The following is a 23,826-nucleotide window of genomic DNA, read 5'->3' as shown; positions in this document are numbered from 1 at the left end:
AAGGGTACCTTCCCTTCCCGCGGTCGTTTCCCACATTGAGTTTTCCGCGTCACCAAATCTCACATGTCAACCTCTATTTTCGTACTTAATTCCTTTATTTTACGTTGAACACAAAGATACATTCAATACGTAACGAGTAAGACCGCATTGACCTCGCATAACCTAATTCGGTAGAAAATTACCAAAATAATGGATGCTACTTCAGAGGGTTTTCGGCATTTGAGCGTAGCTTCCGACTGTTTGAATCGAGTCCTACAAGTGAATGAGTTCGCGAAAGCTAGTCAAGAAGCAAAATCGTCCATTCGTTGTATTTCTATGATTGTCTTATCATGTCACTGTTTTTCTCTTAGTCACTACCCTAGGAACCTAAATAGAATTGCTCATGCTATAGCTAAGCCTATAACATAGTTGCTAATCTTTTCACTCTGACAAAAAAAAATAAAAAATAAAAAATTATTGATGGGTCAACAGGCTCCAATCCCATTAAAGGAATACACGGTTTAACGCCCACTAGAGGTCTAATTCAAACAAATGTCTAAGGATCCCCCGTCAACATAAGAACCCAGTCGGACCGATAACTTCCACTGGATGGCCAACACGTGAGCTATTGTTGATCAGCCAAAAACGAGATCATGATTAAGATTAAGTCTGAACCGATCAAGCCATGCATATAGAAGAAACCTTCGAGCACCAGACAACCTGTCAAACAAAGTCATGTGCCTGAATCATGACCGCAAGCATGCATCATCCTCAGATATTTGACCGACAATATCATCCACGTGAATTACCTAGCCGTCAGTCAGCCTTCGCATGACCACACCCTTAACACAAGATCGCAACTAAGATAAAAGATCTATAACACTATCAACAATAGATTTAATATTCTTTTACTTTCTCTCTCTACATTAAAACCTTAAAAATTATTATGTATGATTCTAGACACCTTTCATCCGGCTTGAATGAAATGCCTCCTTATATATAGGCATCTCCCAACTTCTTGGAAACTACTCCTTAGTGGGAGGCGGTTGTTAAACCGCCGAGTCTTCTTGAAGGTTCATATGGGCGCTTATCATGCCCCTTAGCCCAACGTTCCTCCTCTTAAACTTCTTGGTTTTCTTGGATTCCGTTTGTCTTCAACTTGGATTGACATAATTTAACCCAATAACCTTATTCTTTAGTTTTCAGGCCCACATACCCTTAAAATAATAAATCTAGTACCTTAACTAAATTAGGCCCCAACACTCGTCTATTTTTTTTTCCCAAAAAAGGATATAAGTGAGAAAATTAATTAATTAAAGGATACACATGAAAAAATGCCAAATTCCAATATTTTTTTGTTTTTTTTTTACATGAATTACCTTAAATTAAAATCGTTCAATTAACTTGTCAAAATAAAAAAATAAAAAATCGTTCAATTAAAAAACAGGCAGGTGCAATTTGGCCGGGGTTACCATATACTACTCCGTATATCAGTATATATAAGAATCGTAATTGGGTCATTGTTTCTCTCTTGATCCTCTTCTCTGCTCTTCTCGTCTTCAACTTTTGAACAAGGGTTTATACAATCTCCATTAAAACTCCATCAAAAGATGCCTCGAGCTTCATCTAAAAAGAATGCTCTTTCAAATTCTACCGCTGTTAATGCCTCTGGTAACTGCTAACCCCTCCTTATTTTTGATAATCTGTTTATTCTTCTTTAGGGTTTATCTTCTCTGTTGAATATTCCTTTACTCATTAGTTAATTTGAAAAAAAGATTATATCTTTTCTGTAATTATGTATGAAAAGGTGTTTTCGCAGTCGAAATCTTTTTTTTTTTTTTTTTTTTTTTTGTAGCAGAATCAGTAATTAATAGATATAATACTCAATAGATATGCTGTTGGGAATAAATCATCACAGGGGTGGGAATGTGATACAAAGATGTCGCCGTGTCTTGTTGTTACTCGAGAAACGAATTCACCCCGACTATTGTGCGACTTCATTGTGAGCGTTGTCCCCATGGTTGTACAATACTCTTTAGGTTGTAATTGTAATTGAAGCTGGATATCATGTCGGATTAGAAGAGAAAAATGCCACAATGAAGAGGGAAACCAAATGATCAAACCGTTATCTTTGAATAAATAGCTATGATCACCTTAATAAAGGGGAGTCGTAAACATGATATAATGCTCATTCTCTTACGAGGCTGTGGAAGGCTTTTTCTGATGCAATGAACCACACTAAACTGTTAGCCTTTACATTGCGGCTAACTAATGCCATCTCAAAGAGGATTGTGATCTTTTTCCTTTAGCATAGATGGACGATGAGGGAATAGTTAGATCCATAATGCCTGTATGCTATTGATCTTTAGCATGTTGCAATTTTACGTTAGTAATTCATTGTAGCAAAGTTTGAAGGTGTATTACTAGTAAAGAAACAAGAATTAGTTGTTAAAAAGTACTCTTCTTTTTCAATACTTATACCATATAAATTTTCTTTCATACTCATACGGTATACGAACGAACATTACTTTCACATCTCCTATCTAAGCCAATATCAATACAAAAAAGACGATTTTAGTGAAAATCAATCATGGGTAATCTTTATTTTTGCCAAAACTTACATTTGGTAGTGGGGGAAGACCACTAATTATCAATATTTGCTATTTAGTGACTCATTATTGTCATGTAACTAGGAGTTTTTGAATTAAATTAATGCAAGCTTTGCGTTTTGAAAAGTGGTATAGAGAAGGTTTTATTATTATTTTTTTTTTTCCAGTTACCCTAAGAAGCAATTATCAAACATTTGCCTGTACTGACTTATCTTAGAACTATCCAGTACTTTTTTAAATGATTTTCGTGTCTATTGTATACAGCTTCACACAAAGCCAGTTCCAAGGAGTCAGAGAGGATTGATCAGTTCTTTTATAATTATGCCAACAAATCGTCGCGTATGATTGAGTAAGTTTCCTCTCAATTTGTTTGAGGGTTCTTTATGTTGGTATTAATGATAATTAATTATCTTTGTTATTTATGAGTTTAAAGCTGTTTTGAACAAGTGCCATGGCTGTTTCATTTTGATTCATGCTACAAACGATTTGCTGTTGAGTGTCTAATATTTGCTGGATTGTGGATGCTTGGCTGAGATATCATGCTAGAAACATCTGCTAGAAACATCAAACATGAGCACCAGAGTGATGAGATTTTTGTGGTGTATCTTACCCTGCCTTGATACATAATATAAGTAGTGATGTTTGTGGTAGGTTTATAGCTTGTAGCCTATGAGAAACAACATGTGCTTGTTAATGGAGAGTACAGGCTGCCTGTCAGTGATCAAGGGTATAAGAAAAGTTATGTAATTTATAAGTTGACTACGAGTACAAAGTTTTGGCCCACTCAAGCCTTCTTCCCAAGGGAAACGTTATTATTGCTTTTGCTTGTAAAACATTTAGGTTTATACAGTAGTTTCTTCAATGTTTTACTGAAATGTGGATGTATAGTATCTTGCAATGTGAAATCTGTACTTATGCCTTATGGTTTCGACTTGGGGTAGCCCGGTGCACGATGGCATCCCCGCAAGGCGAGGGTCCGGGGAAGGGTTCCACCATATGGGTGTAATAGGGGAAAACCTTCCCTTATGGTTTCGACTTATGAGAAAAAAAATGCAAATATTGTGAACGGGAATCATAATAATTAAAGACGCAACTAAGGAAAGAAATGTAAATGTCTCCATGTCATTATGGCTTGGTGTATGTATTACATTATAAAGTTCAAGTCAAAGTGTCTTTGGTTTCTTGCAAAATGCTTTCAAGACACTTACATTGTTGCCATCGGATGGAGAATGTATTACTTGTTCATGACTTTCTTGACGAATTAACCTCATTGTGACTGCATGATTGAACTTTGTATCTTCCTTCTCTGTTTTCCTCTATCACCTGGCATGTTCTCTGATGCACAAACTACGTAGCCACATTTTTTCATGTGCTGTTTTCATATGAGATTTTCCATATTTCCAATGGAGCCAAAGATTCATTACTCTTTGGTTCTGGATTATGATGGAATAAAGCAAAATGGCTCATTAAAGTGGCTACGCTTCTTTCTCTTGTGATGTAGTGGTCCTTCGATGCAGTTTTCGACGCAATTTTCATCTTGGGTCATTCGGAAACAGCCTCTTTGTGTTGCTAACACAAGGGTAAGGCCGTGTTCATCCGACCCCCCCTTACCCCGCAATTTGCGGGAGCCATTGAGGCACTGGGGTAATGTTGTTGTTGTTGTTGTTGTTGTTGCTGTTTTCATATGAGAAATGGCGTGAAATTAAAGTACATAAAATGTTCAAAAGCACCTTAAAAGTAAACACCATGTGCAACCACTTTCAAAGTATATTGTTCGCTGTTCATGTTGACATTCTGCTGCCAATAGTCTTCTGCATTGATTTTGTAACAGGTGCTATTAAAGTATCTTGATTGAGATTTTCGCAGTTAAAAAGTAATTTGTATCTGTTTCAAGTTCTTTGCTTGTTAGTTTTGTTGTGAGAATACTTCTTTTTCATGTTGTAATCATATCAATGTGTTATTTTTTTGGTTTGCAAACAGTCCAGAGGGTATAGAGGCACTATGCTCAGACATGGAAATGGATCATACAGATGTCAGAATACTGATTCTTGCATGGTAAGCATTATTTCCACAGTTACCTCTCTTCTTCTTGTTTCGAAAGCTTTGGCATTCATGTAAGTTTTGGTATTCAATTTCTGACAGGAAAATGCAAGCCGAGAAACAGGGTTACTTCACTTTGGTAAGCTAAGTAGTTGTCTCACGAACATGTCTTCTAATTGATATGCCATTCATGTTAACTATGTTAATTCGAGACTTCATATTAGGACTTTACCGTGTCATAACACGACTCGGATATGGTTATGGATTCTGTACCCCACACTTATTAGTCCGGCACTTCTCTAGGATAGCTAAACTAGCGAGGTTCGCGCCACAAAAGTAGGGGAAGAGAGTCCATAGTGCATTTAGTAGCTGTTACATTTAATGATTTCAATTTTCAAGTCTTATTTTGTCAACCTTCTTTCCATTGTACTTGAAAAAGTTTAAAAAAAATTTCGAGTTCAGAAGTGTATTTTGCATTGAGGTTGTGTTTCTGCATCCATATCCTCATTTTAAGGACACGGTCCCCGTGTCTGAAAATTTTAGTCTGCCAAGTCCAACACCTGTATCCAACTCTTGGATATGTACCTGTACTGGACACTCGTACCCAAGTAAGAATAACATGGCATGTCAAAGCTGAAGTTTAAAATCCCTTCTGCTACGCCTTCTCTTGGTTGGGCAATTGCCAACCTCTTTCCTCTACCGCCTCTTCACCCACATGAGGTTGATTGATGAATCCTTTGGTTTCTTCCCTCTTGATGAGGTTCATGCTATTTTCTTACAACTTCTCTTATTTATGTTTGAAGATCCTTGTATGTGTAAAGTGAAGAAAAGATCCATATTTTTCAATTATTAGGTTCCTCCTCTTTCTTTAAACTGAAATTGTGGTAGTCTTACCAGGTTGTTAGATTTCGATGACCGGGACGTCATATATGGTGCTATATGCTAGTCTTAATGGGTTGATGTAGTATGTACTCTTTAAGATTTTGTTGTTGTGCCTGCATAATCAAACTGGTCATAGCTTTGCAAGTTAAATTTAAGTGATCATACAATTTGTGTGCCTCTATTGTCTGTATTGTATATGTGCTATTACAACCATTAAATTTAGCATGTTTTTCAATGTCTAAGTGCTCTATTGTACTTGTCATGCATATCTAGCCCACTGCTTTATATACCAGTAATACGACTAATGAATGAAAGCGGTGCAGGAAGAATGGCGGAAAGGCCTGAAAGCTCTGCGGGCTGACACTATAACAAAGTTGAAGAAGGCACTCCCTGGGCTTGAGAACGAGGCATGTTTTTTTAATTGTCTTTTTTGGTTAGAAAATTCCGGTAGTCAGGTTAGGTGTCTGTACTCATTTAACCTTTTTTTTTTATAGGCTAGAAGGACTGCAAATTTTGTGGACTTTTATCAGTATGCATTTCGTTACTGTCTGACAGGTATACTGGCTTTGTTGTCTGTGAACCCTTTATTTGTCCAAAAGAAATATTAGGTGTTTCTACCATTTATGCGGTTGCCTTTCTTTTTATGTTGTCAGAGGAGAAACAGAAGAGTGTCGATATTGAAAGCATCTGCCAGTTGTTGGATCTTGTGCTGGGATCACAATTTCGAGCGCAAGTTGATTACTTCATTGAATACTTAAATGTAAGTAGTTTTTCTTTGTCATCTTGAATGAAAGTAATTGAAAATTCTCTGATTTTGTACATAGTCAAATATAAATGCTGTTTCTTTGATATTTTGTAGCAACCAAGTAATGTGAACGAGTAGGATGATTTACGTTGCTTATGCGATTTTTAAGAGAAAAAGTAACATACATCGGATGTACTACCTCCAACTTTTTTGTTTTTTGAGCATATATGTATTTTTTTTGAGTTTATTATCTCAAACTTTATTTATTTTTGAGCATGTGTATTTTTTTTTGAGCATATTCAAGTTTGTAAGTTAGATTTTAATATTTTTTCCGTCAAAACTCAAATTTAACTAAACTTTTTTTTTTTTTTTGATAAAATGTAAGAATATATTATCAAAAATAGAGTAACCATACATTTGAGAATGGATCAGCCAAAACAGGCCACCTCCCAACTCAATACACAGCTCGAGCCCATCCACTTAAGCCCACAACAAAGCACAACATGATCAAATAGGGAAAAAACAATTCCAGATAAATCAAATCCCTAAATCAGACAACATAACCCAGGCAACTTCATCTTCTTCGAACCAAATCACCTCCACTGTCCATTTTTCTCTCGCACCTTCAATTCAGATCTAAGAGACCTTGAATAAAATTTAACTAAACTTGTATGTAATGTTTTTTGAGTTTTATTGTAATTTTTTAGAGCTTAATGTTGAAGTGAATAAACTCAAAAATTTCATAGTGAAACTCGGAAACTTTAAAACAAAACTCAAAAACTTTATTGTAATGCTCAAAAACTATAAAATTGGAGGTAGTACCTCGGATGTATAATCCAACTACTGGATTTTTAACGACAGTAGCATTGTAGAAATTATTTTGAAAACTGAGAAATGTTACTATGAGTGGTGTTTGTGAAATTCGGAAACCAAAAGTGGACTCAAGTTTCTGATGGTGTATTACTACAAGTCTACAACACCAAATAGAGAGCCTTAAATCTCAAATTGATCTCTGGTGTTAACATGAAAAATAATTTAAAATCGTCAATTAGAGGCAAAATAATGAGAAGAAAATACAAAGGTGGAAAATAAAAAGAAAGGAAAACATGATACTCCGTATATTATCTTCAGTTATTAGAAATCTGTCATCTGTTTCGACTCTTTTCTCCCGACAATCCTCCCAAATGCTATATTATCTTCAGTTATTAGAAAGTTCATACAGTATCTTCTTCCATCACCTATATTCATGTTTTCTTCATGGGCAATTTTGTGTGTTTTTCAGGCGCAGACTGATTACAAGGTCATGAACATGGACCAGTGGATGGGTTTTTACCGTTTCTGCAATGAGGTATGAATGACAACAATTCCTCCCTAGTCTGACTGATCATAAGCGAGACGAGATGGTTTCTGTTGTGGATCTGAGTTTTATTTTGCATTTTCACTAAACATAGTTTCAGTTAAACTGGTTTCCTCGCATTGTATTGATAGGAGGAACTTGTAATTTTTTTTTCTGACATTTATGCCCTATTTCAGATAAGTTTCCCAGACTTCAGCAACTACGATGCGGACCATGCGTGGCCTTTAATCCTCGACAATTTTGTTGATTGGGTGAAGGCAAAGCAAACCTAAATAACATGATTGATTTTATTCATCCAAACCTAGAATGATCGAAGCTGGGGATTTGCGTAATGGTGCATTGACCCTATTTTGCTGTACATTACTTCTATATGGAATTCCAGGATTGTGATATGTTCCCTATTTTTAGATCACAAAAGAATAATAACAAAATCGAATTGTCTAGTATTCAACTTCCCTTGAATTTGTGAATTTATTTTAATGTACTTTTTTCCAGTCAAATTCAGCATACCCTTGTTTTTTCATCAATATGGTCATTATTTACTGTATTCCTGTGACTTGTTTTAATTGACTTTGCATCGTATTCATCTGATCTCATCATAGATGGGAATTGAAGAACCATTGGGATTCGAAATAAAAATCGAAAACATAAGGAGTATCATTTATCTCCAACCTTGTCCATTTGAGGTAAAATTTTCTTTAATTTGAAGAAAATCTGGTTGGTAAAGTTTAAATGACAGTGTGCCTTTGAGAGAGACGTCAATTTTCCATGCGGCATGGAAATATCACGTAAACCACGTAAGTATAATTTTATTTTTAACACTCAACACATTAAACGCCTGTATCGGTGCGAGTTGTAGCCAAACAAATCTCCGGGTCCTAGATTTAGGATTGACTAAATTGTAGATATATCAAAAAAAAAAAATATTGAATCCCTAAAATATTATAGAATCCTAAGATTAAATAAAAACAAAATAAAAAAGACGGGATTTTTCTATTTCATATACTATTTAGGAGTTGAAAGAGCCCTATAAGAAAGGTGAGGTTGATGCTGAACTCGATCTTCGACTATTTGTAATAGTACTTGTAGCATCGGAAGGCGATGCGAATTCTGTAGATGATGGCGCATTCTTGTTTGGAAAAATACTCTTGATTTTCTTGGCTTCTTTTACCTTCTCGTTTTTATCGTCATTCACCTTGGGTATTATACAATTGCATAGAAACCCTGTACATGTTTTTTAAATTCCATAACGTAATTTAAATATCAGTAGATCATTTTTTGTGAAATCAACGCAATTAATTACACATATATTAAACGAGTAACATATTGCATCGAATATGTATGAATATTACCGCATGAATTTTGCGTTTACCATTATAGATGAAGTAACGATTTCTCTCTCTAGAATTTCTCTCTCTAGAATTTCTCTCCAAATGCAAAATTCAAGCACTGGTCTCCCTCCGGAGACTGGCGCTAAAAGTGTCTCCAACCCACATTTCGAATTCTCTGCTGAAACTACATCTATCGTATCAAATGTGAAGAACTCTAAAAGGAAGAAGATGCACATTAGCGAATTCCAAGCACAAGACCTGTCTAATACAGATCAGGACATGGAAATGAGGAATGCGGATTCGCATATCCCCGCTTCTCACCAAGTGCAACCTGCACAAAAATCTTATAAACAAATGGTTCAAGGGAGCGATTCTGTTGTGGAAATTGACGATATGGAATCATTAGAGGTCCTCGCTCTGGACTCAGAAGACGAGTTCTCTTCGGACTCAGAAGATGAAGATGACATGTGCCCTAAAATAAGACTTTCAAAGGAGGAGAAAGCTGCTCTGAGGAGACCATGGCGGCATGCCCTCATTATCAAGATGTTTGACAAGCAGATAGGATATCTATCTTTGATGCGAAAGCTTCAAGCCAAGTGGTCCATACAAGGTAAACTAACACTTACGGATTTGGGATGCTCGTATTATGTAGCACGGTTCTCTTCAAGGAAAGACCATGAACATGTCCTAACCCAGGGACCATGGATGATCGATGATCACTACCTTACAATCAGACAATGGATCCCAAATTTCGTCCCCTCCGAGGACAAAATCAAGTTCCTGACGGCTTGGGTGCGTATCCCAAATTTGCCTGTCGAGTATTTCAACAAAGATTTTCTCACAAAAATAGGTGAGAAAATTGGTACGGTCATTCGTATAGACAAGAATACTGAAATGGCGGAGATGGGACAATTTACACGAATGAGTATTCAAGTTAATATCGAAAGACCACTGTTATCGAAATTCATTTTAAACAAAAAGGTGTATCATATTCAATATGAAGGGTTAAGAATGATTTGCTTCAATTGTGGGAAACTAGGCCATCTCAAAGACGATTGTGCAAAAATGGCACAAACTGTGCTCGACCCTGAAACCATAGTCCAAACAGAGGATTTAACAGTCCACGATATGAGCAAAGATGAGTCAAGCGCAATTCCCAGAGATAAGGAATCTCGGTTCGGGACTGGATGTTAGTGAAAAAGCCTCCGAGAAGGAAATCTCCGGCGAGTAACCAGAACTCCTACCAACCGAATACCAATATTCCAACATCCAAATTTGGTAAAGATTTCACAAAGAATAGTGGGTCAAGATTCAATCTTTTGCAGAGACAGAATCATGGCAAGGATTTTGATATTGGGATGGAAAATTTGGCAAACTTTCCTATTATTACTCCATCAATTGTGCAACCAAATATTCCATCAACATCGAAAAATATTCCTTCCAAAAATTCCCTCCACATTCCAATTTCTAATTCATTCAAAAATAAAAATATTGCCAAATCAATCTACTCCCCAAAATAGAGCCCCTGTAAGATCAACCAAATTTGTTTCACGCAAATCTACCACCAACCCTATTCCTACACCAATTCAAACTAATACTCTAGCGACATTACCAACACTTTGTTTCTTCTCGTGCAAACTCTAAATCCAACCCCCCTGTTCTCAGCACCCTGTCATCTAATGATGCCGCTTCAAGACATCACAACCCTACCAATACTGAACCCACACATATCAGTCCTATACCCACCACTACCCCAACTCTCTTACCTCCCATAGCCCCCTCGGTTCACAATGTTACCGCCATCCCACACGTGCACAGCGAGCCTCTTGAAGGAGATGCGCGTTCCCTTTATGGTGGGGATGGTACGGGAAAGCCCGATCATGAACATCAAAATTCAATCAATCCCGGAGGACCTGTCGAATCTCCAACTGGAGATGTCGATACCATGGAATGTTAATCAAATTCTCTCGCTAGTAAGTCGAGCTTATCTATCATATTTATCTTATGTACCAGTTTATATGTCGGATAGAATCCCACCGTTAATGCATAATACTACCCCCATCACCTGTATGGTGTGGAATGTTCAGGGGACCGGGAATAAGAATAAAATTAGCGCTATTAAAGAAGTAGTCAGAACATATAGGCCTACTGTTCTCGCCCTTCTTGAGACCCATAAGGATGGGGTCCATGCTGAGAATGTTAGGAAAATTCTGGGATATACGGGACATGCTCGAGTAGATGCCATTGGTTTTAGTGGCGGTATTTGGTTATATTGGCACCCCGAAGTAGTATCCGTTTCACCAATTACTCACCATAATCAGTTCATCACGGTTGAGATTGCTCGTCATGGAAGCCCTCCATGGTTCTTTTCAGCGGTTTATGCTAGTCCTAACCCCCATAACCGGCTCGAACTTTGGTCTGAATTGGAAAAATACGCTCATTCTCATAACCTCCCTTGGATGTTAGCGGGGGATTTTAATGAAACAAGATCAGTTCAAGAACGGCATGGCGGAGACCAGAACATGATCCGTCGTTGTAATGCGTTCAATAATTGGATCGATGACTGTGAATTGATTGAATTGGAGTTCTCTGGTCCTCTACACACGTGGGCAAGAGGTAATTCAATTGAGACCAGACAGAGTGCGAGGTTAGATCGTGCCCTATGTAATAGTGAATGGAGTTCCCTCTTTGGTGACGCCTCAGTTAAACATCTTCCGGCATACCAATCTGATCATTGTCCCCTCCTGATTTCGCCAAACGGGTTTGCTCCCCTACATTCTGTCCAAAAACCTTTCCGATTCCAAGCTGCTTGGTTAACCCACGAAAATTTTTCTGAATTCGTGAATGAGAAATGGGCTAGAGGAGATGACCTAGTAAAGCAACTATCCAATCTATCCTCTGACTTACAGAGGTGGAATAAAGAGGTATTCGGCAATATATTTCGAAAAAAGCGCGAACTCTACGCTCGTATTGAAGGTTGTCAAAGGCATCTCTCCATTGCAAGAACTAGCAATATTATCAAATTAGAAGCAAAGTTAAGAAGGGAGTTAGATGAAGTGCTAGAAAGGGAAGAGCTTCTATGGTATCAAAAATCTCGAGTCGATTTTATTCGGGACGGGGACCGCAACACTTCTTACTTCCATGTTAGCACTTTAGTCCGAAGATGGAGGAACCGCATTACAGCCTTGAAGAACGAACAAGGGGATTGGGTTGAGGACAGTAATGAGGTGAAGAATCTCATTATAGAATATTACAAAAAACTTTATACTGAAGAGGGTGTCGATGATAGTTTAGCTGATATCCCCTATAATATTTTCCAAGAATTCAGCAATGAGCATTGGGACTGGCTTAATAAGAGTTATTCACAGGCGGAAATAGAGAGAGCAATCTTTGATATGGGCTCCCTAAAAGCACCAGGTCCGGACGGCTTTCAAGCTTTATTTTATCAAAAACATTGGCCCGTTGTCAAAGACGATGTTTGCGCAATGGTAATAACGGCTCTAGAAGGCAAAGGATTACCAGAGGGAATGAATGATACAAATCTTGTTCTTATTCCCAAAGTAACCGGCCCAGAATGTGTGTCTCAATTTCGACCCATAAGTCTTTGTAATGTCGCATACAAGATTGTAAGCAAGGTCTTAGCGAATAGAATTAAAAAGGTGCTGCCACGCCTCATCTCAGAAAACCAGAGCGGTTTCGTCCCCGGCCGTCAAATATCCGACAACATTATTGTTTTCCAAGAAACAATACACACCATGAGGAGAAAGAAAGGGAAGAAGGCGTATATGGCAATTAAAATTGATTTAGAGAAAGCCTACGATCGACTCAGGTGGAGTTTCATCGAAGACACATTAAAGGACATGTATTTCCCCCAACTCTTAGTCGACACCATCATGAACTGCGTAACATCTACAAGGATGCAAGTCCTTTGGAATGGAGAGCCAACCGAAATATTTACTCCTTCAAGGGGAGTAAGACAAGGTGATCCGATATCCTCTTATTTATTCGTGATGTGCTTAGAAAAGCTCCAACAAGCTATAGACGAGAAAGTGCGAAATCTGGACTGGTTACCTATTCCCATTTGTAAAGGTGGGCCAAAAATTTCTAATCTTTTTTTCGCTGATGATATGGTCCTTTTTGCTGAAGCTAGGCCCGATCAAGCTCATGTTATTAAACATGTCCTCGACAATTTTTGCCTCGCCTCAGGGGAGAAAGTAAGCATCAATAAGTCAAAAATTTTCTTCTCGGATAATACTCAAGAAACCGACCGTGAGGCTATCACGACTATTCTGGGGTTCGAAACTACACACGATTTGGGTGTATATTTGGGCATGCCTTCCATTAATGGTCGAGTCACGAAAGAAACCTTTGCCCATCTCGAGGAAAAATTCAACAAAAGACTATCGGGATGGCAAACAAAGCACTTATCATTGGCTGGAAGAAGCACCTTAGTTCAATCTACACTCTCAACCTTGGCTAACTATAGTATGCAGACGGCCAAAATCCCGAAGTCTATTTGTGATACTCTAGACAAAAAGACGCGTAAATTCATCTGGGGTGGCAATGACGAACAAAGAAAGATTCATCTTATTTCATGGGAGAATATTCAAAAACCAAAATCCATTGGAGGTCTTGGAATTCGGTCTACCCGTCAATCCAACGCAGCTTTTCTCACAAAATTGGGATATCGTCTTCTAGCTGAACCTTCTCGGTTATGGGCACGGGTCTTAAGAAGCAAATACTGTAATGGACGGTGTGACGTGGATATGTTCGTCCCTAAAGCAAACATGTCGAATGTTTGGGCAGGCATTTCGTCTCAAGCGAAGACTATTAATTGCGGGACTTCAGTAGCTATTGGTAACGGTCGGAGAACCCTATTCTGGGATCATTCTTGGGTCGATAAGGGCTGCTTGTCTGATAAGGCAATAGCTCCAATTCCCGACTCCATCCTCGGGGCCACTGTGGCCGAGATGTGGGAAGAAGGGTCGGGTTGGAAATGGGATGATTTCTCGAATTATTTACCACAGGAAGAATTACAAAAAATTGCAGCATACACGCTATCTCCGGAGCCTTATATGGAAGACACCCTCCATTGGAATGGTACCACTCATGGGCGATTCTCGATAAAGTCCGCTCTCGCAATTATACGGTCTCACGATGACATTCCGGGTTCCAATTTTACAGCTTGGCACCTAATTTGGAAATTACCGGTACAACAACGCATTCGATTCTTTATATGGCTATCAGCTCATGACCGAGTTATGACAAATTATAATCGAGTTCGTCGAGGACTTTCTGATGACCCAATATGCCCAAGGTGTAATGAAGAAGATGAAACGATTGAGCACCTCCTCCGCAACTGTCCGGTATCATCTGATATTTGGAATTTACTCGGAGATGGTGCCTCTTCTAGCGAGTTTTATACCGACCAATTCCATCAATGGGTTGCCAAAAACGCCAGCAATGGCTCTTCAATTTCATCCTCGACTTGGTCAATGAAGTTCGCTATTACCTGTTGGTGGCTATGGCGTTGGAGGAACAATTTGGTTTTTGGGAGAGCTAATGAAAATCCAATAGACCCACTGGGATTTCTACTCCATCAATTCGAAACTTCATTGAAAGCATTCGACCCCCATTCACTTTTCTTACCATCGCCTGGTACGTCTCGAATCGAACGGTTTATTAGGTGGTCTCCTCCTCCCTTTGGCTGGTTTCTACTTAGTACTGATGAAGCTTCACAAGGCAATCCAGGCCCGGCTGGTTGTGGCGGTATAATTCGTGACGATACCGGTAACTTTATTACTGCCTTTGCCTTTTCTTGTGGAATTTGCACTTCGATGCGGGCCGAAATGCGTGCGGTAGTGGAAGGACTTACTAGGGCTCGAAATCTAGGCTTCACCAAAGTCATTGTTAACATGGATAATTTACCATGTACCAAGCTTATTAATGAAGATGGTCTTATCAGTGGAAGCCTTCGCCCTCTGGTTTTAAGGTGCAAGGAGCTGGTGAGTTTGTCGGGTTGGACTGTCAAAGTCGAGCATGTGTTTCGAGAAGCCAATCGCGCAGCTGATTGGCTCGCTAACGCTGGGGTTCACTCTTCGACCTCCTCTACAGTGTTTGATTCACCGCCCTCTGAACTCCGTACAATTCTTCGTGAAGATGTGCTAGGAGTCGCCTTTCCTCGTCTAGTTTTGTCCTAGTTTTCTCTTGTTTTTCGGGCCTAGCCCCTCATATGTACCAAAAAAAAAAAAAAAAAAATTATAGATGAATCCGAAATAAATGGAATAATATTCATTTTTTTTCCGCTTTAGCTATATATCTTACCAATTTTGGAGAGACGATTTACCCAACTGGGGATTGGATTTCCAGTAAGTTGAATGCAGACATCATTGCAGAAATGGTTACAATTCTTAGTAACAAGATGATACGAATTTCCTTTGTATTCCTTTGCTAATTCCTCCACAACTTTCCTCACTTCTTCTTCTCCTAACTCTGTCCACCCTATCAAAATCGTTCTTCTGAACGTAAATCCTTTGCATTTCCTTGGCTCCACTCGAAAAATTCCTGTTGTTGGGTTTTCGTGCGCTCCAAATGCATACTCGACTCCATGAACTGAAAAAGGTTGATAATTTTCATTTTGGATCATTTGGAAACAACTTTAAATTTTTCTTAACAGGTGGGAAATAAACGGGAGTCGACAACTTTGAGATTCGAAATAAAAATCGAAATATATGTTTCATTGTTTGATTTTAGTTACCTTCAACTCCAGAGTGGTGAGCCCCTAGGCCAATCCAATACGCGTAACCATGGACCGGTGTAACATCGTAGACATTGAGATAAACCGGAATCGAACCAGAAACCTTATAAGAAGAATTGCTCCAACAAATCATTATAAATTTGTAACTTAGTTAATTGTCCTGATCTTGAATTTCAAATAAACTTTTGGTTTCTTGATTTGCATTTTTTGTTGGCTTATTTGATTTATATTTATACAAATATTATATTAGAAGGATACATGCACTTAACCTTATCATGGTGAATCCGTGAGTTCTATAAGTGTTTGTTTTTTTTTTTTTGGAAAAAAAAAGGAATAATATCAATGAAATCAGGAGGAAGGAAATGTAAACAGTGTTGTGTGAGTTCTAACGCATGGATAAATGGACAAAATTTATGAATTGGGCAAGTAATAATATCAATGAAATCAGGAGGAAGGAAATGTAAACAGTGTTGTGTGAGGTCTAACGCATGGATATGGAAAACCACATGTTCATCGTTCTTTAGTACTTTCTCCGTATGTATAAGTTATAACCTTTTCTTACAAAGAAAATTATAGGCTAAGGCTCCGTTTGGTAAAACTAGCTGAAAAACTACCTGAAACCTGAAAAGCTATCTAAAACCTCAAAAGGTAGCTGAAATCTGAAAAGTTAACTGAAAAGGTAGCTGAAATCTGAAAAGTTAACTGAAAAGGTAGCTGAAAATTACGACCTGAAAAGGTACCTGATTTTTATTAAAAGTGTTTGGAAGACTAGCTGAAAAGGTAGCTGATATTTGGTCAAATGACCTAAAAGGACATGATTATTGTTATTATAATTGCACTATAATTAGAAAAAAATGTAATTTTTTTCACTATAATTGCACAAGTCTTCAACATGTTTCAAAACGACGAAAACAATAATTAAAATATCACGATAACGTAAAAAAAAAAATATCAAACAATATATCATCAAAAAATGTATTTTATGGATACGAAGTAAGTTTTCTATTAAACCATACATAAAAATAGTTAATTAAATTGCACCCTGAATTAAAGTATTGATATTATCATGGACGCTTTTCATTTCCGTAGAAACTCTTTTCATAATTAATTAAATTGCACCCTGAATTAAAGTATTGATAATTAAAGTTGAAGGGTAAAAAAGTAAGCAAAATATAATCAGGTATCTGAAATCTCAAATGCTACCCTATGTAGCATTTTATTTCAGGTACCTTTTTTGCTATAAAATGCTACTTGCCAAACGCGTTCAAGAAAATAAGCTATCTGAAATTTTTGTCAAACAAGCTACTTTGATGAAAAAAAGTACCTGAAATGCGTTAACAAACAGAATCTAAGGGGTTTTCTATATTTTTAGGATTCTTATGAATTTTTGTCAAAATCACACACGATGATACCCTTAAACTCAATAAATTATCTTATAAATATTTCTAATGCTAAAATTTTACAACGTTAAATATATTAGCCGAATTCGATATTGAATTGACGTGACCCAAACTCGACCCCTAACCAGAGACCAATATGTCAGCATCAATTTAGAGCCTAACCGGAGACCAAATGTCTACTTTGCAAAACTTGCACAATCAGCAGCAACAATGGCGGAAAACTAAACTCGGAGAAAGAAACCTTCTATATGTCGAATACAAAAACGTCATCGCATCATTACTCGGAGCACGACGAATAGTATCGCCGATTGAGCAAAAGGATAAAGTACTAAAGAACGATGAACATGTGGCGCCTGTTCGTGATTATGGAGGTAAGATTGAAGGAAAATGGAGGGATCATTCACAATTTCACACTCAACTCTATCAAAACGAGCAGCCTAGAAAAGTAGAAATAATACTCCCTCTGTGTTCCGGTTAATTGTCGTCCTTTCTATTTTAAGAATGAACTTGATGAAAAATTTGATCATTCACACTCAATTTGTTATACTTGTCATTTAGTAATTGGCTCATTCTCTTTCCTTGGTCTTTGTGCCAAAATCACAAAATCAAAGGACAATAATTGATCGGAGGGAATAATACCCTAATGATTAGCTAAAAATGAATGAAATACAAGAAGGATAACAGTATACGGGAAGAGGGTTGAAAATGCAGAGGAATTAGAATTGCGGGGTCTAAATGGTTCTCCCTTTGTCCCGGTCATTTGTTTTTTGCCTATTCTATTTTTTGATGTCTCAATCAATTGTTTGCTTTTCTATTATAGGAATGCCAATGACAATTGGATCATCCATCCTCAATTTAGTAACTTGTTATCTATTAATTGACCTGTTGGAATAATGGCTCAAAAAGTCTTTTGCCTTACTTTGAAAAAACTAGCTAAGTTTTTTTCTCTTGTCCCACATTGGAAAAATGAAACAAGTTTGATGGGTTTATAATGTTCTTCTCTACCTTCTTGTTTGAACTTGTGATTAGACCTTTTGTGGAGGTTGACAAGTTTGGGCTGGGCCACACACGCGCGCGCGCACGCCTCGCCGGGCCCGGGCTCTGGGTAGAGCACCTGCGTATTTTTCTGTTTAAAGGCTCCATTCCCAAGACTGATTGGAACAGTCTACGAAATTGACTGCTACGGTCTACCAAACTGATAGTCGTTAATTCTTATGCTTTTATAGTTTCGGAAAATCTTATGCACTTTTCTCCCCTATATAAACCGCCTTTCACTCTTAGTTTGTGCATCATAAATTTTCTCTCTTCTCTCTTTCTTATACTATTCAATCTCTTTATCTTAAAATATTTCCTTGAGGTTATTATTGGCAACGTTCTTGGCTGCTCTCATCTGCCTCTTTGTCTACACCAAAGTTGCAGCGGTTGTGTTAATCCTGGGGGTCAAGTGCTACTGAGGCCGTGTGTAGTACGGGGCATTTTTGACTTTAGGACAGTGGCTTCTCGTCACGTCACAACCATCAGTTTCTCCAGATAAGATCTTTCTTACTTTTTTTGCAGTACGTGTATAACAATCTAAAGTCAAAAAATTTTTTTACAATTTTTTTTTTCTCGCACTACAATATGACGGGAGGAATTCCAATCTCTGTTGCGTCCTTTTCTGCTCCTTCACCTATCATTCCTGACATGTCTAAATTCGAGCTTTTCAACGGAAAAAACTATAGAATGTGGTCTGATAGAATCGAATTCTTCCTTGGTCAAATTAAAGTAGACTATACACTTACTGGTAATGTCCCGCCTGAAAATTCCGGGAGGGATTATGTAGAAGACAACAAAACCTGTAGAGGAATGCTTCTGCATTACATGAGTCCTGCTTTATATACAATTTATGGTAAGTATAAAACAACAAAAGAAATCTGGGAAGCTTTACAAACTATGGATCAGATGATTTTGGAAATAAAAAATATGTTTGTAGCCGTTGGTTGAGTTTCAAAATGGCTAACAATTCACCTGTTCTGGATCAAGTTCATGAGTACGAAAACTTGTGCGCGGAAATCACTGCTGAAGGTATGAATATCTGTGAAATTTTTCAAGCAAACTGTTTACTTGACAAGTTACCTCCTTCTTGGCAAAACTATGTCTCTAGCATGAAACATAAGCAAAAAGATTTTACTCTTTTGGAACTTATTTCTCATATCAAAGTTGAGGAGCAAAACCGTATTCAAACAAAAGGAAAATATGTTTTCGAACCCTCCTCTTCAAACGCAAACTTGGTTGAAACCAAAAAGAATTTTTCTAAAAATTCAAAGCATTTCTCAAAGGGTTCTAATCAAGTTCACGGGACAAGAAATAATGCAAATTTTAAAAGAGAATCCAAAAGGGAATTCAAAGGCGATTGTTATACTTGTGGGAAGCCAGGTCACTCATCAAAATATTGTCCACAAGGTTTTTCACCAAATGGTAAGCGTAAATTTGTTAAATCTCAAGCACATCTGGTTGAATCTGACGATATCATTGCCGCTGTCGTATCTGAGATTAATCTGGTAAGCAACATATCTGAATGGGTTGTTGATACTGGAGCAACACGACACATATGCTCCAGTAAAGAGATGTTCAAAGACTACCTTGCCGTATCCACAGGTGAATGTGTTTTTATGGGAAATTCTAGCACCGTGAAAGTCCTAGGAAAGGGTAAGATCTTTCTTAAATTAACTGTAATACTCCGTGTTTATATGTCTTGGGGTACTCTATCGAGTAGCCCTTACTCTGTCGAGTAAGGGCAAGTTGCGAAGATAAATAGTTTCTGACCTGTTGGGCACTCGATCGAGTAGCTGGGGCACTCGATCGAGTAGAAGGTACTCGATCGAGTACCTTGGGTACTCGATCGAGTGTCCCGGTTTATCGGGGTTTTTCTCGGGTTTTGTTAATTACGCGATTAAGGTATTTAAACATATTCGTCTTTATTCTAAATCACTTTTTACAAAACCTAAAACCTGTTTAAGAGAGAAAGCAACTAGTCTTCTTCCTAATCGCGTTCTTGACAATTCCCGGAGTTCAGACGGTCAGTTTGTATCGTAGTTCGCGTCGTTGGATTCCTTGCGTCGAGGGTAAGCTTCTAGCATAATTTTCATAATGTTTTGCTAGGTTTGGTCAAACCCTAATTTAGGGTTTGGGGGTTTTATGAGTAGTAAGTAATTGGTAGTCTTTATGTGTTATGTATGATAGGAGGAGAATTCGTAGAGGAGCCGTTTTGATACAAAATTGTAGATACCGTCTGCGTGTTGTGCTTTCCAGGTAGGATTTCCTACTCAGTATTAGTCCCATAATGGGATATTGGTGATGTGCTGTAGTTAGTTGTTTAACATGATGATTGTGATTGTGATTGGTTTCTTTGGCTCTCGAGATGCGTTCTCGGCTGAGTGGGGTCACTTGCGGGAGTGATCTCACGCCCTAGTTTCGCCCTTCGTGGAACCCGCCACGAAAGGGGATGTGCACATTAATGGACAGGGTTATCGCTCGGTATGATGAGCGGGGCTTAGGTGGGAACGGCTGCGGTCCCCCATCGCGCGGCTGTCCAAAGGTGGACGATCGGTGATTGAGATTGTTGGGATTGGTGTGGTTGTGTGTGTGTGTGACGGTTAAGTTGTCTGTTTATCTTATTGTTGATATATTGAATTGTGTGATTAGTATCGACCCGTTTAAATGTTTTAAAACCTGTGGTGATCCATTCGGGGTGGTGAGCGATTATTGAGCGGTATGATATGACGCGTATGGGATAGGCCGGATGAGTCATCACGTGGCGATTAGAAGTCTTCCACATTGTGTCGACGGTGTCTTATAGCTTTGATAGTATTAGCAGTAGACCGTTTGAGAATGTTGTATTTCAGTTTATTAGTTTTGGTTTTGGTCATGTAATCACTTAAACTATTTACTTTTAAATATGTTTCTTTATTGTCTTATGAATATCATTGCCTCGGGTAACCGAGATGGTGACATCCTTATACCTGAGTGGTCCTGGTAAGGCACTTGGAGTATGGGGGTGTTACAAATGGTATCAGAGCGACGATCCTGAAACCTGTAACCAATGAACCTAATGAATATAGGAGTCAAATTAAAATGAACCCGGGGTAAAAGTTGTAGGAGCTAATGCAAAGACTTGGGAGACGTCCTAAAGTCGCGAACTCGCCCTACAATTTTGAACCGGTCACCATGGGATATGTGTCGGGATCGTTATGTCTTGATTGTGTCTTTGTGTGTATCTATGTAGTAGTATGTTGTATGAATTGATGGATGCATGTATGTGGAGGATGGGGGATCTGAATTGAAAGATTGATGAGATATATAGAATTGTTGTTGGAATAGAAAAGCATGTTGGATGATTACTATGTGGCATTTGATAATATGACGTCACTGTTTCGTTGATTATATGAAAAGCTTGATAAAATTTCATGCTTAGCTATATCACATGTTGCGTTTATAATGTTGCTTAGTATGTTGGGAGATGTGAGATAACATGTGGGTAATATGTGATTGGTAAGTTGAATAATATATGTGCATGATGGATGATGTTGCTTGATTTTTGAAGATGGTAACATGAGATTAGCAATATTGGTTTTATGAGTACTGGGTCGTTTTGTCTACCTTGTTGTTGTTTAAGTCGTTTGGGAAGTAAAAATCAATAGTTGTGTTTTTCGATGATAAAGAAGTTGTCTTTAAACTGTTATAACTTGAGATGCATAAATGATTTTGATGTGATTCCAATTGGAGGTGATAGCTTGTCCTTTTACGATTCTAACGATAGGTCACACGCCCAAAATGATCAAGTAATGAGTGAGTTATGACTGTTTTACGAAAACTGGACAGTGCTGAGAATTGGGGTACTCGATCGAGTATCCTTGGTACTCGATCGAGTAAAGGGGCACTCGATCGAGTACCTTAGTTACTCGATCGAGTAGCCCTGGTGATTTGTTTTACGTGCTTCTGATCTTGACCTACTCGATCGAGTAAGTCCCTTACTCGATCGAGTGGCCTGTACTCGATCTAGTGACCCCTGTTTTGGGTCATATGCTTATCTTTTGACTTCGTTGCATATTATGTTTAATTCAAAGGCGTCATTTTGCTTCTTTATGCATTGTTTTACATGTATGTTGGTCTTGACGCGTAACTTACCCAATTTTGTGGTGTAAAGAGTGGCACCTATGATGAGTATGAGTTCGGTGGGGAGGACATGATTTATATGTGTTGGGATTGGTAAGACTTAATTGAGGTATAGAGCATGTTGTGTGAGACGAGATGAGTGACATGATTGTATGTTGAGTAATGAAAATGTAAGTGAATGTGAGCAAGGCATGATGTAAGTTTAAGGAACGTGAGAATGAAAAGAGTGAAAGAAAGGATGTGGATAGTAGCAACCTGAGATGTATAATAAATTATGGAGGGAGATGGTTAGAAATAGTGTTGAGTAAGAACATATGTAATGAAAGGTCGTTTGGAAATAGTGGTATATAGCGAACTTAATGGAGGCATGTCGCGATGTAGATTTGCGGATAGTGAGTGAGATTGGGAGATTTGGTTCATTAAGAGGTGAAACTAATGTGTGACTTCCTTGGGCAATTAATGGTATGAAATAAATTTGGATTTCTAGAGTGGTACAAAGGAGATGCAATTGTTTGAACAGTGAACGTTGATTTTATGGATAAATTAGTGGCAAGGGTGAGTGATAGCATAATAAGAGGATATCTATGGTAAGGAAGAGGGAGATGATATCGATATAAAATAATGACATGTGAGTTCTTGAACAATGAGAAGGTAACCGGAGCACTAGAGAGTTAGATAGAAATAATGAAGAGTTGAGTTAATAAGGGATTTTGTCAAGGGCAAAAGAAAAGAATGAGGGGAATAAAACTAAGGAAATGTCCACCGAGGTCATGTGATATAAAAGTAAGGAATCGTCGAGATGTATGATACTATCATGAGGATTTGAGTTTACAGATTATATAGAAGTTCCAACACAACATGATTAGTTTTGAGTTTTGAGGAATTAAGGAAAGCAAGAAGTTGGTAGAATACCTGCATGATATGAGATTTTGGTGGAGAGTTAGATGACAATACAAATAAGATAGTATTGGGAATAATGTTGAGGTAATTTTGTTGATGGGTTTGTTGTTCGTTGTTTGGGATGTTAACCAAAGATAGGAAAGAAATCGTGATGTTTAGAGATGAGTGAAGAGGTTTGATGTCCGGACAGTGGTAGTGTTATGGTTTTGATTAATGGTTAAGAGTGACGGTATGTTAGAGAGATGGTAATTCTAAAGAGGCTGATTTTGTAGAGACTAAATTGATAAGTATGGTTGTGAGGAAGTATAAGACATAGTCTTAGGAGGCGGTTTCTCATAATGAGTGTTAGCTGTACGGTTATGTATGACAGAAGGTGTTGGGCATGCGAATGGAAGAATGTGATGAGGGGCATGCGAGTTAAGCTCGGGTGGCAGGTAACCTTGGTTGAGTGGTAACTTACGTGATCAAGATTGATTGGTTGGATGCGATTATGAGTCTATGTTATATATAAATGTTTGTGTGAGGTTCTGACCTCACAAGAAGTGGTATGGTGTGATAATTATAAAGTTGTTATATGATTGTTTTGTAATTTATGTTGGGTACGGTATACTAATTGAATGATATCCAAAAGGGTAATAATTTGATTAATTTAACATGGCTAGTTATAATTTT

The 23,826-nt window shown here is 38.0% G+C and overlaps 2 protein-coding genes across 2 annotated transcripts; one reads left to right on the top strand and one right to left on the bottom strand.

The window, feature by feature from the left end:
- The first annotated feature begins 1,485 nt into the window (after window positions 1–1,485).
- Window positions 1,486–8,118, top strand: LOC141599684 (uncharacterized). The gene is made up of 9 exons (XM_074419776.1): window positions 1,486–1,650; window positions 2,853–2,937; window positions 4,569–4,643; window positions 4,731–4,767; window positions 5,834–5,917; window positions 6,005–6,065; window positions 6,164–6,270; window positions 7,538–7,603; window positions 7,789–8,118. Exons 1-9 carry the CDS (start codon window positions 1,590–1,592, stop codon window positions 7,882–7,884), a joined length of 672 nt encoding a protein of 223 aa, XP_074275877.1. The 5' UTR covers window positions 1,486–1,589; the 3' UTR covers window positions 7,885–8,118.
- A 521-nt stretch (window positions 8,119–8,639) lies between these two features.
- LOC141600967 (deSI-like protein At4g17486) lies at window positions 8,640–15,963 on the bottom strand. The gene is made up of 3 exons (XM_074421226.1): window positions 15,701–15,963; window positions 15,268–15,555; window positions 8,640–8,836 (listed from the first exon to the last, which is right to left on the bottom strand). The coding sequence occupies exons 1-3, from the start codon at window positions 15,831–15,833 to the stop codon at window positions 8,640–8,642; spliced, it is 618 nt and encodes a 205-aa protein (XP_074277327.1). The 5' UTR covers window positions 15,834–15,963.
- Window positions 15,964–23,826: the final 7,863 nt, after the last annotated feature.

Source organism: Silene latifolia, chromosome 9 (assembly GCF_048544455.1).
Source record: "Silene latifolia isolate original U9 population chromosome 9, ASM4854445v1, whole genome shotgun sequence".
Classification (NCBI taxonomy): domain Eukaryota; kingdom Viridiplantae; phylum Streptophyta; class Magnoliopsida; order Caryophyllales; family Caryophyllaceae; genus Silene; species Silene latifolia.
This window is presented reverse-complemented; position numbering and strand designations above follow the sequence as displayed.